General features: G+C 41.2%; 2 protein-coding genes and 1 pseudogene across 5 annotated transcripts in view; all 3 read right to left on the reverse strand.

Annotated features, from left to right (window-relative positions):
• The window catches only part of HCLS1 (hematopoietic cell-specific Lyn substrate 1), a 34,967-nt gene extending 24,905 nt beyond the window's left edge, over positions 1 to 10,062 (reverse strand). The window contains exons 1-3 of the mRNA XM_043473103.1: positions 9,903 to 10,062; positions 7,213 to 7,296; positions 6,575 to 6,648 (exon numbers count right to left, since the gene is read on the reverse strand). Of these exons, the coding sequence (XP_043329038.1) occupies positions 6,575 to 6,648; positions 7,213 to 7,296 (158 nt within the window). The 5' untranslated portion in view covers positions 9,903 to 10,062. The remainder of the gene's footprint in view (positions 1 to 6,574; positions 6,649 to 7,212; positions 7,297 to 9,902) is intronic.
• LOC122445626 lies at positions 653 to 751 on the reverse strand (annotated as a pseudogene).
• Positions 10,063 to 14,881: 4,819 nt separating the features above from the next.
• Positions 14,882 to 17,640, reverse strand: part of GOLGB1 (golgin B1) — a 75,046-nt gene continuing 72,287 nt past the window's right edge. For all 4 annotated transcript variants that reach the window (XM_043473099.1, XM_043473098.1, XM_043473100.1 and 1 more), the window contains 2 exons: positions 16,552 to 16,657; positions 14,882 to 16,292 (listed from right to left, as the gene is read on the reverse strand). In XM_043473099.1, coding sequence (XP_043329034.1) covers positions 16,158 to 16,292; positions 16,552 to 16,657 — 241 coding nt within the window. In that variant the 3' untranslated portion in view covers positions 14,882 to 16,157. The remainder of the gene's footprint in view (positions 16,293 to 16,551; positions 16,658 to 17,640) is intronic.

Genomic DNA, 17,640 nt, shown 5'->3' on the forward strand with positions numbered 1-17,640 from the left:
ATAGTTAAGTAAATTGCACATTACTTCCCCCCCCCAATTATTTTTATTAGTTGGAGGCTAAGTACTTTACAATATTGTAGTGGTTTTTGCCATACATTGACATGAATCAGCCATGGATTTACATGTGTTCCCCATCCTGAACCCCCCCACCACCTCCCTCCCCATCCCATCCCTCTGGGTCATCTCAGTGCACCAGCCCCGAGCACTTGTCTCATGCATCCAACCTGGGCTGGCGATCTGTTTCACACTTGATAATATACATGTTTCAATGCTGTTCTCTCAGATCATCCCACCCTCGCCTTCTCCCACAGAGTCCAAAAGTCTGTTCTATACATCTGTGTCTCTTTTTCTGTCTTGCATATACGGTTATCATTACCATCTTTCTAAATTCCATATATATGCGTTAGCATACTGTATTGTCTTTATCTTTCTGGCTTACTTCACTCTGTATAATGGGCTCCAGTTTTATCCATCTCATTAGAACTGATTCAAATGAATTCTTTTTAATGGCTGAGTAATATTCCATTGTGTATATGTACCACAGCTTTCTTATCCATTTGTCTGCTGATGGGCATCTAGGTTGCTTCCATGTCCTGGCTATTATAAACAGTGTTGCGATGAACATTGGGCTACACCTGTCTCTTTCAGATCTAAAAATGTGGAAGAATTTGTGTGTCATCCTTGCGCAGGGGCCATGCTAATCTTCTCTGTATCATTCCAATTTTAGTATATGTGCTGCCAAAGCGAGCACTGCACATTACTTTTTAATGGCACATGAGGAAGTTATTAAAGACATTGAGTAGGAAAAATACATCATTGAGGAATTTATCTACACATTAAGTATTTTATGTCTCTTCTTGTCAAAAATGAATGCCCTTCACACTGCCCCTAAATCTGCTTATTCCCAAGAGAACTAAAAATTAATAACCTTCATTTGGGACACCTCTATCCCTAACAGAACATAACACTGAAAGGAGGCCTTCTCCCCTTTGCTTCACTTTCATCTTTACCATGGTGGTGCTAGTGGTAAAGAACTCGTCTGTCAGTGAAGGAGACATAAGAAATGCAAGTTCGATCCCTGGGTTGGGAAGATCCCCGGGAGAAGGAAATGGCAACCCACTCCAGTATTCTTGCCTAGAGAATCCCATGGACAGAAGAATCTGGTGGGCCACAGTCCATAGGGTCACAAAGAGTCGGACATGACTGAAGCGACTAAGCACAGCACAGTACAGAGAACATCTATGGGTATTTGTTTGGCCTGAGAATATGAAGTGATAGCTCAGCACCAGCACCAACTCCAGCACCAATAAGTGACAATCAGGACTGATACTTCGACACATATAACGACCACTGGGGATTCCTAGAGACACTTGGGCAAGAGAACCCTAAATAAAAAATTTGACTTCCTGCAGTGAGAAATGGAGGTTTGGAGAACTGAGACAGCAATTTTCCTGGAACTTTACTAGCTCAGATAAACCAGATATATTGGTTACAGTTAGAGTGGCCATTTCATAAACAAAATTCTCCTCTTTCATGGAAGAATAGATCCATCTTGTGGCCTTGTAGTGTAAGGCCACCAGAAGTCTTTTTTAAAAAGCCATCTTGGCTTTAGTCAAAGCTAATTTTAGAAAACTGGCTTTGAACCAGATGAAATTAAGCCAAGAGCTGGAAGAACCCTCTGTTCCCGTGCCTGCTCTAAACCCTCTGGCAGCAGTGAAGGCAGAGATCCTGTGTTGCTAGTTTGACAACATCAACACTTTGGAACTATCTGTGTCCAAAAAAGTTACTGGTTCCAAGAACAGGTAAATGACCAATATTTCCCAACCAAAGTATTCAGATGAAGAATGAATAAAATGGGACTAGACATTACTTTCAAATAGGGAAAATATGCAAAGTTTTAATAAATCCAGTCACTGTTGCATGAATCATAACTGCATTATAGTTGAAACAAATTTTTAAAGGGATTAGAAGATGAGATTCAGGAATATCTCCCTAATAGTTGGCAGTGAGGCTAATCAGAGAATCATGACAACAGATAATAAAATTTGAATGAAAATGTTGGGGCCAGCAAAGACCAACTTTTTACCAAATTCTTTAGGCTATAGCTGAAGCTACTATAAATGTGTCATATTATTCCATTATTAAATAAACATTAATTAAATATTTATTAAATTTTTTTAGTGTGAGGTACCGTTAGACTCTGACAATACAAAGATAATTAAAGTATGAAAATAGTGACCAGATGGAAGATATCGAGAGGAAACTAAAAGTTATATTTCAATGTCCTAATTGGCATACCTAAGAAACTTGACACATTAACTCTCAGAAGCCTATTTAAAGTCTTAAAATACCTTGCCTTGGAATTGATAAAACAGTATAGTTTATAGTAACCAGGACCTCAAAGATGAGCTAAGAGAAGGGACAGATTTTTTTTCTTTGTTATTATTATAAAAGTAAAAGCACAAAAATGAGTGACTCAGACTATAAGATTTTATTCACAAACAATGATCATAGACAAAGAAAATTCTAAAGAATCTACATCAGTTTGCTACTAGAACTATTCAGTACATTTAGCAAGGTCCCAGAAAACAAGACTACAATCAAAAGCAATTTTATTTCTACATACTGGCCACAGACATTTGAGAATTTAAAGCTAAAAATAAATTCTACTTACCATCACATGAAATAACACTAAATATTTTAGTATAACTTTAATTAAATACGTGCAAGACCTGAACAATGAAAAACATTTCTGAAAAGATTAAAGAAGACTTAAGTAAATGGAAACATATCCCATATTCATGGCTTGGAAAACTTGAGATCAAGTTTTGGATCTCAAACTTGGAAAACTAAGATGTAAGTTCTCTCCAAATCTATGATCTATAGATTCAATGCATTCCCAGTCAAAACACCAACAGTTATTTTTGTAGGAATCAACTAGCTAATTCTAAAATGTGTGTGGAAATGTAAAGTTCTGGGATAATAAAAAGTTATTTTTTAAAGGAGCACAAAGTTGAAGGACTACCTGATTTCATTGCTACAATAAAAGGTACAGTATAATAATGTTACAACATTCAGTGCAATATGGTATGGGTCAGAGCAGACATAAATCAATAAAATAGTTTAGAAATGAACCTTCACACATATGGTCAAAGATGCTAGGTAAGTCAGTGAAGAAAGAATAGTCTTTTAATGATGTGGGAATAATGAAATCTCCAAATGGAAATAAAATGAACCTCAATCTTTGCCTCATAATGTACACAAAAACAAATTTGAAGTAAATTGTAGGCTTAAATGTAAAAGCTAAAACTATAAGTCTTTTAGAAAAAGACAAAAGAAAAAATCTTCACAATTTGAGGTAGGCAAAAATTTCCTAGACACATAAAGCACTGACCATAAAAATTTTTGATAAAATTAGACTTCATCAGAATTAACATATTTTGATCTTTAAAAGAAGCTATTAATAGAGTGAAAAGGCAAGTTGTAGTCTGGCAGAAAATATTTATAAAACATAATGTCACAAAATACTTTTATCTAGAATATTTAAAGAACTCTTAAAACTCAAAAGAATACAAATAACCCACTTTAAAAGTGAGAAAAAGATTTGAATAGACACTTCAAAATGAAGATATATGAAAATAAATGAATGGCACATGAAAAGATGTTCAATAAAATTATCCTGTAGAAAAATACAAGTTAAAATCACTACACACTTAACAAGAATGATTAAAAATACTAACAATATTAAGTGTAGACAAGGACGTTGAACAATTAAAACCCATACATTATTAGTAGAAATGAAAAAACATTTCTTTCAGAAAGCAGTTTCTTTAAAAATTAAAACAGACTTTTTATATGACTCAGGAATTATACTACTTTTATGTATTTCCCAAGGGAAGTAAAAATATATGTAAAGAAAAAGATTTGGACCCAAATATTCATGATAGCTTTATTTGACAGCTTTATTTATTTTTACCTGACCTTCAAAAGGAACAAAAGACTGATACACACAAGACCATGAATAGATCTCAAAAATATTATGCTGAGTGAAAGAAGACAGACACAAAAAATACATTATATATTACTCCATTTACATGAAATTCTAGGACAGGCAAAATTAAGCTATAGTGACAAGATGCAGATCAGTGTTCACATCCAGCCTCGTAAAGAGGTGCACGAACATAAGTGAGGAAAAGTGGTGAGAAGATGGAGAGAAGGCAAGAACCCTTGAAAACCAGGCAGGTCCTGGAAATACCAGACTGCTTGGAGCTGCCTGGTCCAGGACTTCTCTACACAATAGGTGAAGGATGGATAGGATCATTTGAACTATTTACCAAATTACCAAACCACTCCTCAAACTAAATCTATTTTTACCGACCTCAAAAAGAAAGATCATGGGGGATGGTAGTGAGATTAATGAGAACCACAATCACTTCCTTTTCCTGCTTTGAGTCATCTGAGCTCTGCAGCTACTGTTCTCTTCTACTTCTCCTCCTTTCCAAGGACCTTAGTGATTCCCATCTGATCTTAAAGGTTGTTCTAGTCCACATGAGCCAGAAAGAATCCCAGAGTATTATAGACTTACCACTGGAAGGTCCTCTAGAGATCTTTTTGATCCCAGTGGTAAGTTTGAGAATCAGAGAGGGAAGTGGCCTGTCCAAGATCACCTGGCTAGGAACGAGCAGAGACTGGGCTTTTACACCTCAATAGTCTGGGTAAATGGGAGAGGAGTGGGGTTTTGGGTAAATGTCCCCACCATTTATTTTATCAGATATAGACCCAGTTAGGCTAATAAGGAAACACCCAGGGTCACCACATTTTACAGCTCCAGGGGTCACCAGTCAGAGTAATAAATATACTGGATTGTGTAACACAGCAGTCCAAATAAATGCCACTTAGGAATAAGGAAGATTGTCATCTGTTTACATGTTTATTTTAGGCTTTTAGGAAGAAAATCTGATTCAACCAATCTATACTAACAAGAAATGGAGATAACATTATTGAGAGGCCAGGAGGTGCTAAGTACTGCACTAGACATTGCTACATGCTAATCCATTGAATTCTAACCATGTATCTGCAGGGTAGCTAGTCGCATCCTCATTGGATAAATAAATAAGCTGAGTTTCAGAGAAGTTATATGCCTAACTCACATTGCCATTAATGGTAGAGCTGTAAATTGAATCTAAATCTATCTGATATACAAGTTCAAGCTCTTTCCATAAGACTGTGGCAGGGGTTTAGGGGTCCTCTTTAAAACATTCTACTTCTGCTCTACATGTGAGGGGCTTTGGTAAGGGAAGGGTACAAGGAGAGTTTGTATGCTTATCTTAATAGCTCTCAGGATATGAGGGCTGAGTGGCCTTTTCTCAGAAAAGGAAAGACATCTTAACTTGGGCAGGATTTGATGAGCCTACAGAAGAGCACCAGAGAAGCTTCCTGCATGACCCAATTCCATTTTTTCACTTTCCAACTGCTTCCAGAATTGCCTAGTTTCCTTAAATATGATATTCATACATTTACCTGAAATAAATCATTTATGTCCAATTAAACAACAATGCATAGTGTTAAATATTATCAAATTATATAAACAAGTGCCAAATTTTCATAGCATGCGGCTTGTGCAGTGTGACCATTTGCTGACACTTTTAAAAATCTAGAAGAAAACGAGGTAAAAACACTGCTGTTTATGAGGAAGGGGCATTAAAGTGGAGCTTAAAATGATTAATTTTGCCAACTTATTTACTTTTTAATTTTGTTCTTATTATACTGTTTATTGTGTCTATTGGACACTATCCAAGGCAAACAGCCCTAGTTAGAAAAGCCTGAATAATCCATGGAAATGAGAGAATCTCACAATCCTAATACACAATATACCCCACAGAAATCCCTGGATTTGTGTGTAACTTCCTTCTCTCTTGTGGTATCAGAGTTTATTGTTTGTTTTGCTTTTTTTTCTGGTAAAATATTGGTTTATAATCTTTAAGATTACTAACATAGTTTTAATCAACAGGTTTTCCAAATGTCATATTTCTTCATGTTACCATTCATCACTTCCTGCTTCTGTCAAATATTCAAATGTAAATTTTTATTTTAAAAGTCATTTAGACCAGGTGTGGGACCTGATATCATCCTCTTATTTATATTAATAATATTTATTCTGAGTTCTTTCCCTTGACATTTTACTGAATCCTTCTTGGCCCATTTGAAGTCACCCTACAATACACACACACATTATATATATGTGAGTAGACAGACAATAAATTAGTGAAGTCAGCACTTCCCTGTCTGGATTCCTCATGTCTTACTGAAAGAAGAGAAACAGTTAAGATTATAAACCCACTTGGGGAAATATCAGAGAAGCTGGAAATAAAAAACAGATACTAGTGCCGGGGGCATAAGAGGAGAGACATGAAACAAATACACAATGATACACAGAGGGACACATGGGGACAGAAAGAAGAAAAAACAAAAACACAGAGACAGGAATTTCTCTCTCTCCTTCTCCTGAGTCTCCAAGTTTTCCCTGGGCTCTTCCCATACCTCGTTCCCTTCTCCCAGTCCTTTTGGCACCTACTTGATATGCTCTGTGCGTCCAGAGCCCTCGATGGTCTTGGCTCCCCACCGTTGTTCCTTCTCGGAGATGTCATTCTACAGAAGACAGCACTCAGCGATAAGTGATGGCAAGAGATGTGCTAAACTGAGAGGCCACACAGCTGACACACATGCCCCCCACGTGCCCTGTATCAGCTGCTTCCTTCAGTCTGGGACTTTACTCAGACCCCTCTCCACACCTATCCCACCCAGACCCCCATGCTAACATGGAGCTGGTGAGCTCTGAAACCTCCCTTTCTATTCTGCATCCCTCAAACTTTCTCGTTTAGGTCTCCTACAACTCCTGAATCCCTCTAAGTTATACATGTCCAGCTCAAATCCTGGCTCACAGGCCAAATGAGACCCAGTTAATCTGCTTCCTTACCACTGCCTTCCAAATCCTGTCAGTCACAACATCACTCATCTGCACCTGCCTTCTTCCAGCCTCAACACAGGCTATCATGCAGGCCCCAGTTATTGCGGACAACTGTCCTGCCAGACAGTCCCATCTAGGGCTAGCCCAGTCCCAGACTTCTTCTAGGCCCCCTCAAAGTATACAGAGTAGCCCACATGCCTGCCCTCTGCCACTTACTGTCCAAGTAAAGTTATTTCCACACTCACCACAAAGTCAGGGTCTGTGTCCCAGTCATCACCCTGGGTCTCCACGGAAACAGATACATCATGTCCTACTACAGACTTCCACATCTGAGGGTGAACGAAAATGGGAATGATTAGATGAAAAAAAGGGAGGAAAACAAGAGGTGGGAAAACAAGAATGCTGAAATCAGTGATTAGTAGCCCAATGTTTCTCATAAATTTTTTCTTAGAAGAAAATAGAATCTGAAGCAAAGCAGATGAAAGTTTTAGGAAAGTACTTTTGCTCAGAGGAGGGGGGTGATGCAGATATATTAAGACGAACTAATGTAGCCTAGGTTCTTTAGTCTGGAGAGAAGTCATGGGTGTAGGTAACACTAAATAACTTGGGTGTCAAAACTGCTGAAATCTCCTGCTTGTGTCAAGAGGCCAGCCCAGGGAGTGGCTTAAAGCATTTATCAATGAGGGATATAGAACATGCCTGGAATGACAGTGTCACTTCACTCAGGTATCTACATATGACTTCTTTCATAGGTGTCATGGTATATATCAGCCCAACTCTTGATAAAGTGAACATCTACACTCCTCTCTACAATCTGCTAAACTCCACTCTAAGACTGGTCACTGTACAAGTTGCATGTCAATAGGGGCTCTCAGCTGAAATTCCTTCCCTGAACAATACATGGGGAGGTATTATTTGCTGAGACTAATTCATTCATTATTCAAGTTTTAAAAATGGTTTAATCATGTTTTGGTCTTCCCAGGTGGCTCAGTGGTAAAGAATCTGCCTGCCAAGCAGGAAACGTAGGTTTGATCCTTGAGTCAGGAAGATCCTCTGGAGAAGGGAATGGCAACCCACTCTAGCACCTTTGCTTGGGAAATCTCATGGACTTAGGAGCCTGGTGGGCTACTGTCCATGGGGTTGCAAAGAGTCGGACATGACTTAGCAACTAAACAACAACAACAACAACAATATATTATTTTTTAAGGACAGTAGCTGGTTCAAAAAAGAGCATATAAAATCCCTTGTTCTGAACATTAAGAATCATTAGGCTTTTATTAAACTAAATAGATGTGTTTAAGAAATATTTAGAGAACACTAATTTGAGGGGGTGTCAAATTATCATTTCACTAGGGCATCCCCAGTGTCTCTGCTGGCCTGCCAGTCCTGCATGAGGAGTTGAACAGGTGCCCTGCATCTGTGGGGTCCTGGGTCTTGGTGTGAAGGGGAAACAACAGACAATGCTCATCTGCTCTAGTCTCCCCCCCTGACCTTGGTACCACTTGCTAGCTGGAAACTCCTGCCCACCCTTCCATGCTCATACTACTTCCCCACACCCTTTACTGTCTCTTAAAGGAGCCCCTCTTACAATCACTCCTAGGACCCTCCAGTCTCTCCAGCCAGGCACTCAGACTCTCCAATTTTCCTTTTCACTTGAAAACTCCACCCTTCTCCAGCTCTTTGAAAAACCCCTGGGAAACCAGCCACAGGGAAATCTGGGGGTAGACTGGTTAACGAGATGCAAAGAGGGCACTGGGGAAGTATGAACCGAGTCAGCTGGACTGTGGGACGAGTCACTGCCAGGAGCAGTTCTGTCTTCCCCTGAGGGGGTGACAATACTGGATGGGGGGAAGGTGGATAAGACCTATGGTCCTGGCTCTGGGGCTGCTCTGCCATTAAAAGGAATTCACACAGAAAACTGGAAAAGAGAAGTTTCTGAAATATTCATGAGCAATAAGGAAGCAGTGAGGACTGATGGTCCTGCCCTCTTTCTTGCTGCTCCTCTCAGGCCCCAGCTTACCTCTCCCATCCTCATGTATTTTTGAAACAGAAGGGTTTCTGACACAGAGCCAACTTAGCATCCTTGAGCTACTGGCTGGGAATAGGGAAGCCAAAGGTGCTATCTAGAGGTAGGAGACCAGAGAGTAACTGGCTGAGGCCTGGTACCGTGGATATCAGGCATGATCGAGGATCTACTTATGAGGCTGCCTCAGTAAAGTACAGGGACTGGGTGTCAGATCCCCCAGCTCTGTTCCTAAGTTCCTGTGGGAAACTGGGTTAGGGAGTCAAGATAAGAGTAGTACACATTTGCCAGGTACCAGGCATTTATCAATACTTTGGTAAAGTATTGAACATCTCTGAAACTCTGTTTTTCCCAATGGAAAACAAAGAGGTTAACCTCACTACTCCATCAAGTCCCCTGTATTTCTGACCTTCTGGGATTCTGTGATCCTACAAACAGAGAAACCAGCCCTAGTCGAAGCACCATGACTTAATTTGGCACTTGGTTCTCAGCACTGGTGTACATTAGCAACTACTTCCTGATTTGTTGCAATGTCTCCTGTGGGTTTTGTCTCTCTTAGACCCATAAGCTCTCCAAGGGCAGAGACTGTCTTCACCTCCAATAATCCTTCTCCCAACTCAGTGCTTAGGAGCAAAGGGCCTTAGAGAGAATTGCAGGTAGTCAGCAGAAACCAGGAGGCCTGGATGGCGGCTGAATCCCATTCCCTGGGCTCCAGCGTTTTCCTTCTGTTTCCATCCTCACATGCTCATTATCTACAACCACTCACCACCAGGCCGGCCTGCTGGCCATAAAAGGTTAAAAGCCTACTAGCAATGACTTCACCTCTCAGCAAGGAGTAACAGCCAGGTAGGGTCCTCTCATTTCAACTCTTGTCCTGTGCTCCCCAGTTTTCCCACTGCCCAGAGTACTCACCTTCAACTCTGCGTTTGCTCTCTCAGCTCCTCACGAAGACACTCGACTCCTTTCTAGCTGCTGCCACTTCAGAGCAAGAAACTCTGAGCTGCTATTTCAGTTCCGTATTCAGGTTTTCTGTCATTTCCTGCCACTCTGTCCTCACAACTGCTTCCTGAAGTTTGAGTCAGTTCCTTCTGCTTAGGTATTTAAATAAAAAAGGATTAAATGCTCTGTGCTTACTCTTTTGCAAGACTTTGAGGGTTCCGGAATCCTTAAAAAATGCTTCTCTCTCAGAATTTATAGTCTGGTCAGGGAAGCAAAATATTTAACTAGAAAACACATAGAAGAATGCTGTAGAATAGCATTTGTACCCTAAACAGATGGGCAGTTGCAACTGTTTATAATAAAGAAATTTAGAGAATTTGGTATGGACTGAAGGGATAAGAAAGGATTAATGGAAAAAAATGATTTTTATGTGGATTTTGAAACATAAGATTTAAAAAGAAACTCACTACCTTACCCACAGTACTTAAAACTGGGGTTTACATATAATAGATGTGGGAGTTAACTTATAAGGGAAAGGTAAGACATAGACACAGAGGGAGGAAGTTTCAGATATTCTTTAGGGGGAGGTGAGGAGTCAGAGCTAATTCAGAAAGATTTAGTCCCAGGCAATAAGTCAAAGCTATAGTTTTTCCAGCAGTCGTGCATGGATGTGAGGCTTGGATCACAAAGAAGGCTGAGCATCAAAGAATTGATGCCTTCAAATTGTGGTCCTGGAGAAGACTCTTGAGAGTCCCTCGGACTGCAAGTAGATCAAACCAGTCAGTCCTAAAGGAAATCAACCCTGAATATTCATTGGAAGGACTGATGCTGAAGCTGAAGCTCCAATACTCTGGCCACCTGATGCAAACAGCCGACTCATTGAAAAAGACCCTGATGCTGGGAAAGATTGAAGGCAAAAGAAGGAGGTGGAAGACGATGAGGTGGTTAGATAGCATCACAGACTCAATGGACATGAATTTGAGCAAACTCTGGGAGATAGTGAAGGACAGGGAAGCCTGGCATACTGCAGTTCATGGAGTCACAAAGAGTTGGACACAACTTAGTGTCTGAACTGCCACAAGAAGTAGGAAGAAATCTCATTAGAACTGATTCAAATGTATTCTTTTTAATGGCTGAGTAATATTCCATTGTGTATATGAGTTCTCTCAGTTCTAATGAGATGGATAAAACTGGAGCCCATTATACAGAGTGAAGTAAGCCAGAAAGATAAACACCAATACAGTATACTAATGCATATATATGGAATTTTAAAAGATGGTAACGCTAACCCTATATGCAGGACAGAAAAAAGAGACACAGATGTATAGAACAGACTTTTGGACTCTGTGGGAGAAGGCGAGGGTGGGATGATCTGAGAGAATAGCATTGAAACATGTATATTATCAAGTGTGAAACAGATCACCAGCCCAGGTTGGATGCATGAGACAAGTGCTCAGGGCTGGTGCACTGGGAAGACCCAAAGGGATGGGATGAGGAGGGAGGTGGTGGGGGGGATCAGGATGGGGAACACATATAAATCCATGGCTGATTCATGTCAATGTATGGCAAAAACCACTACAATATTGTAAAGTAATTAGCCTCCAACTAATAAAAATAAAAATAAATGAAAAAAAAAAAGAGAAGTAGGAAGAAATCTGAAAGAACTAAGTGGTACAAGATGATGGAAGGCCCTTGTGGCATTCTATATTACTGTTCCACAAGATTTGCTGCCCCTCCCTTCCCTCTTGAAGACAGACTTGCTCTGGTTGACTGTTCTGACCAGCAAAATATAAGAAGTAAAACACATCACTTTCTAGTGGAGACTTTAAGACTAGCAGGAACTTTGCTAGGCTCCTTGACATTAAGCCACAGGTGAGCCCTAAGGGAACTCAGGATGGAGACAAATGAGCTGCCCCCTCCCAAGTCCTTAGCCACTGCACCCACCTCACAGGCACACCTGAGGGGACTCAGCAAGGGAAAGAACAGGACACTAGCCCTAGATAGCTAAGATGCATAACAATGAGCCCAGACTCTTAAATCTTCTCATGCATAGAAAATTCATTAACTTGGGATATCTGGTTTTCTTTGTTGTTGTTCAGTCCCTCAGTTATGTCCTACTCTTTGCAACCCCATGGACTGTAGCACGCCAGGCTTCCCTATCCTTCACCATCTCCCAGAGCTCACCCAAGCTCATGTCCTTCGAATCCGTGATGCCATCCAACCATCTTGTCCTGTCGTCCCCTTCTCCTCCCACCTTCAATCTTTCCCAGAATCAGGATCTTTTCCAATGAGTCAGTTCTTCGCATCAGGTGGCCTAAGTATTGGAGCTTCAGGTTCAGCATCAGTCTTTCTAATGAATATTCAGGACTGATTTCCTTTAGGACTGACTGGTTTGATCTCCTTGCAGTCCAAGGGACTCTCAAGAGTCTTCTCCAACACCACAGCTCAAAAGCATCAGTTCTTTGGTGTTCAGCATTCTTTATGGTTCAACTCTCACATCCATACATGACTACTGGAAAAACCATAGCTTTGACTAGATGGACCTTTGTCGGCAAGTAATGTCTCTGCTTTTTAATACCGTCTAGGTTTGTCATGGAGAACGCAATGGCATCCCACTCCAGTACTCTTGCCTGGAAAATCCCATGGATGGAGGAGCCTGGTAGGCTGTGGTCCATGGGGTCGCTAAGAGTCGGACACAACTGAGTGACTTCACTTTCACTTTTCACTTTCATGCATTGGAGAAGGAAATGGCAACCCACTCCAGTGTTCTTGCCTGGAGAATCCCAGGGATGGGGGAGCCTGGTGGGCTGCCGTCTACGGGGTCACACAGAGTCGGACATGACTGAAGTGACTTAGCAGCAGCAGGAGCAGGTTTGTCATAGCTTTTCTTTAATAAAGAGTAATTTGGTTTTCTCTAGTTAACAGTAGTCTTTTGAAGTTTCAACTGACTGCAGGGTCTTTACACCACTCCTATATATCCTGGCTCCTCCCTTACCTTTCTGTAGCAGTTCCGGAGAACTATCAGGAAGGCTGCAGCCTGGGTTTAAGTCCTCAGTTTTGTCTGCCAAATAAAACAGAATTGTCAACTTTTAGGTTGTTCTTTTTTTCCTCCGACTGACACAAGACAACTTGCAACTCTCTGGAGTGGCTCCTCTGGCAGCCTAGGTCCCTGAGTGACGGTCCCCAACTAAAATGACAACACAAGTAGAGCCCCACTCATTGCTTAAAGGACTTGGAATCTGACTAAAATAGAATCCTAAAAAATAATTGCTGTTTTAGCTACTGAGAATTTGGGAGTATTTGTTACTGTATCTGACCAAGCCTCTCCTAATCTTGATTGACATGGAGTTCTGACCGGAATTGCTCAGTTGTGAGCTCCCCAGTAGATTCAAACAGGGCCTGGATGAAGTTTGTCCAAAATACAGAGGTGGGCAATCTAAGGATTCTATACCTAATGTGGAGATTACCTACTTTTCCTACCTGATAACCTATTTATTATGGCAGCACCAAAGTTATTATAAGGAAGAGTAAATTTGTAGAACAGGGAAAAAATCTTCTAGATCATTTTGAATCCTAAATTTGCGCCCCAAAATAGAAACAATCAGACCAGATATTGTGACACACCATCCAGGTATGGTTGTTTAGAGAAATCAAAGAATTTAATCAGTGATGACAAGAAAGCCCATGTTGGATAAAGAAGATATGGTACATATATACAATGGAATAATACCCAGCCATAGAAATGAAGTAATGCCATTTGCAGCAACATAGACAGATCTAGAGATTATCATACTAAGTCAGAAAGAGAAAGACAAATACCATATGTCACTTATATGTGGAATCTAAAATATGACACAAATAAACTTACCTACAAAACAAGAGACAGACTCAGAGTCACAGAGAACGGATTGGTTGCCAAGAGGTAGGAATGGATGGGAGAGGGATGGGTTGGGAGTTTGAGGTTAGTAACTGCCAACTATTATATAAAGAATGAATAAATGATAAGTTCCTAATGTATAGAGCAGAGAACTATATTTAATATCCAGTGATAATGAAAAAGAATATGAAAAATATGTATAACTCAATTTGCTGTAAAAATTAACACATTGTAAATTAACTATACTTCAATACAATTAAAAAAAAAAGCAAGTCCATCTTCCCTTTAGCAAATGTCCCAAGTTCATTCCTAATGAGAGGCAGTAAAACACAGCAAGTATGGGCTTTAAAGTTAGATAGACGTGGTTCAAAATTTACTTATTGTACCTTGAGAAAGTGAGTTAGCTTTTCTCAAGCAGTGACCTGATGTTTTGTCCAGTTGCTCTTTGTGACCCTGTGGGCTGCAGTGGGCCAGGTTTCCTTGTTCTTCACTTTCAGAGTTTGCTCAAACTCATGTCCATTGAGTCAGTAATGTCATCCAACCATCTCATCTTCTGTCACCCCCTTCTCCTTTTGTCCTCAATCTTTCCCAGCATTGGGGTCTTTTCCAACGAGTCAGCTCTTCACATCAGGTGGCCAAAGTATTGGAGCTTCTGGACTTGATATAAACAAATAATAATGCCCATCCTGCTTTTCTATGAGACTTACCTTCCCTACTCTACTCCTACCCAGAGGGATCCCTAGGGATCAAGTATTTTCAATGTGCACCAGATAGTTCTTCCAGGCCCAGGCAAAAACCTGCATGAATCTCATGCCCAAAGGCTCAGCTTTGTTTGGTTCAGTATTAGGATGGCATCTCCTCACTCCATTTCACCACCTGAGATCTAGCTAAGCCTAGAAAGATGCATGCAGCTAGATGTTGGCCAGTGAGAAGGAAGCCTAGATATGCACAGCTCTCTACCTCTACATTAACTCCTGGCTACCCCATCCCTACTTCCTCTATGTTCCTTCCTCCCCTCAGCAAGCAAACACATATATGTAACCTCCTGTGTAAACATACACACACCACCACAATATTTCATTCTGAAAATAATTTTATTAATTTACAGTTGTTCAGGAAAGTTCCTGGGTTGCTGTGACCATGATTTGGTCACCACAGAACAAAGGATTAGAGCAGATCAGTGTGTCCACCAGTTCTCTCTCCTCTTTGGGTAGTGAGAGCAGGCAGGGGACATGTGCAAAATGAGAAAATAACCAATCGGTAAGGGTTGGGGCCGGGGAATAGGCACAAACGGAATTCAAACCTGGCTGTCATTCTCAGGCTTGGATTTAAATATTTTGTCTTCTCTATAGTCTCCCTCTATTTCCTTCAGCTCCCTGTTACCACAGAGGGCAGATGACAACATGCGGAGAAGCTGGAGTAAGTATCACCAACTGCAAAGCAGCTTTGGACTTCAGGAGGCTAGGGGTGGTTGTCACACCAGTCCAATCTCCCTGGCTGGGATTCAGCGCCTCACCTAGGGCTGGTTCCCAGTATACTGTCTTAGGGGTTCCCAGTGTACTATCTTAGGGCCCACATTCGAGGCTTATCCAGATAACACAGGAATGATGAGTATTGAATTCCACCGTCCATAGCCAGCTCCTCTTGCCTTTCAGTGAAAGGAAAGGCACAGGCCACTTCATACTTCAGTACACATGTGATGATCAAGCGATAAGCAGTGGGATCCTCACCGTACAGTCCAGGACCATGAGTCTCACTCCAATTAAGTCTGAACAGACAGGGAAGGAGATGCTGTCCTCCTATGTGATCCAACAGCTAACACCCGTGGGGAGTTCTTCCACTCTTGCTCTATTTTGCCAGGGACCTAATTAGATATCCTATGAGGTAATGTTCCCTGGAACATTCCCCCTGCCATGTTTATGGCAGGTCCATGTCCTCTGAAGCGGGAGAAAATTATAAGGTACATGAGGGAAAGAAAGTATCAATCGGAATGATACTGGACTTCCGTTTATTAGGTTTATTGGAACCATCCTCCTGGCTGAAAGACATTCCTCAGCATCTTTCACAGGACCATAAAATATCAGGGCCCTGCAAAACCTGAACAAATATTGGGCTCAATAACCAATGCAGAAGTGTCAGGCCCTGGGCAATAGAAGAAAGCAGAATCACTGGCCCCTGCAGCTCTAACCTGTGCTCATATCCACCTCTGTTTTTACAGGCACTTTCTGTGGAGAATTGGAGAAGAGGATCTGTAAGTGGGAAGACTGTACCACTGGAACTGATGGTTTTGATGTTAGAGGTGAGGAAGTTCCAAGTTCTGGGGGGAGTGGTCCAAAAGGTGAGGACTAGGCTTATAGATGGCCTGTGAGACATAGAACGAGTAGGACATGAACCATCAGAAAGTAGACGGCTGCCAGCAGCGGCACCCTTGTCCGGGAGTGACAGAGCGAACGCAGGACCCGCTTCCATCCAGCACCACTCCGGGTCTGAAAAGAAAATGTGGAAGTCAGAGAGTCTCACCCTAGAGAGATCTGCCCTGTTTCCTTCTCCAACCACTGCAGAGAAGAGGTATCCTGAGAGGAAAACTCCTTGGGGCCAGTAGCTTGGTACATCCCAATAGTTTCCTTTAGCCTTTCATACCCTTCCAGTCTCAGGCCCATGTTCCTTCTCCTTGACCCCTTGCCTTCAACACAGCCAGCCCGCCTGATAGCACAGTGCCCTTTCTTCACCATTCTCCCTTCTTACCCTCCGACAACTGCTGCTTGTAAGATCTATTAACAGTGCCTGCTCCTGGGAGCCGCAGGAGCCAATGATAGGAGACCGAGCAGAGTCCCATTCACCATGCTCCAACCTAAATTGAGGAAAAAAAAAAAAAGAGGCATTGGTTCATGGCATGAGAGGCTGATCAGGTGAAATCACCCTGGACATCTTGCCATGGGATGCAGTGTAAGGGACTTGTAGCTCCCATGGCCCCGTCCTCATGCAAGGAGTGAAAGGGTAGACAGGTTTCTTTCAGCAGCAGTAGAGATGGTAATAATTACCAAGAACTGACTGTGTATCAGATGCTGGATCAGGTGTTTTACATATGTTTAATTCTCAGGTTTAAGGTTGGTGGTGGTATCTTCAAAGTAAGACTTAAAGAAGTAAAAAGTACTTGTCCACAATGGTACATCCAGTAAGATGTAAAGCCAGAATTCAAAACGCAGCTGTGTCTCTAAACCTCACGCTCTTTTTTCCCTGCCACACCACACCTGGCTCAGAGACACTCTTTTAATTTTTTCCCTGTTTATTAAAATCTAATAGGCAAAAGAATTCAAGAAAGATTTTTGTGGGGTTTTTACAATTAAACTGAACTGCAGCCTCTATTGCTTTCTGTTTCATTTTTTGCTAATTTGCTTACTCATTTAATACTAGAACTTCTCCATTTAATGAAGAAGCTGTTTTTATCCACTCAACTGTTTCTCACAAAAACAAGAATTGACCCTCAGAATGAGAGAAAATAATAGCAAATGAAACATCTGACAAAGGATTAATTTCCAAAATATACAAACAGCTCATACAACTCAATACCAGAAAAACAAACAACCCAATCAAAAAGTGGGAAAAAGACCTAAACAGACATTTCTCCAAAGAAGACATACAGATAGTAAATAAACACATGAAAAGATGCTCAACATCACTCATTATTAGAGAATTTCAAATCAAAACTACAATGAGGTATCATCTCACATTGGTCAGAATGGCCCTCATCAAAAAGTCTACAACCAATAAATGCTGGAGAGGATGTGGAGAAAAGGGAATGCTCTTGCACTGTTGGTGGGGAATGTAAATTGA

The sequence above is a fragment of the Cervus canadensis genome, chromosome 7, assembly GCF_019320065.1.
Source record: "Cervus canadensis isolate Bull #8, Minnesota chromosome 7, ASM1932006v1, whole genome shotgun sequence".
Classification (NCBI taxonomy): Eukaryota; Metazoa; Chordata; class Mammalia; order Artiodactyla; family Cervidae; genus Cervus; species Cervus canadensis.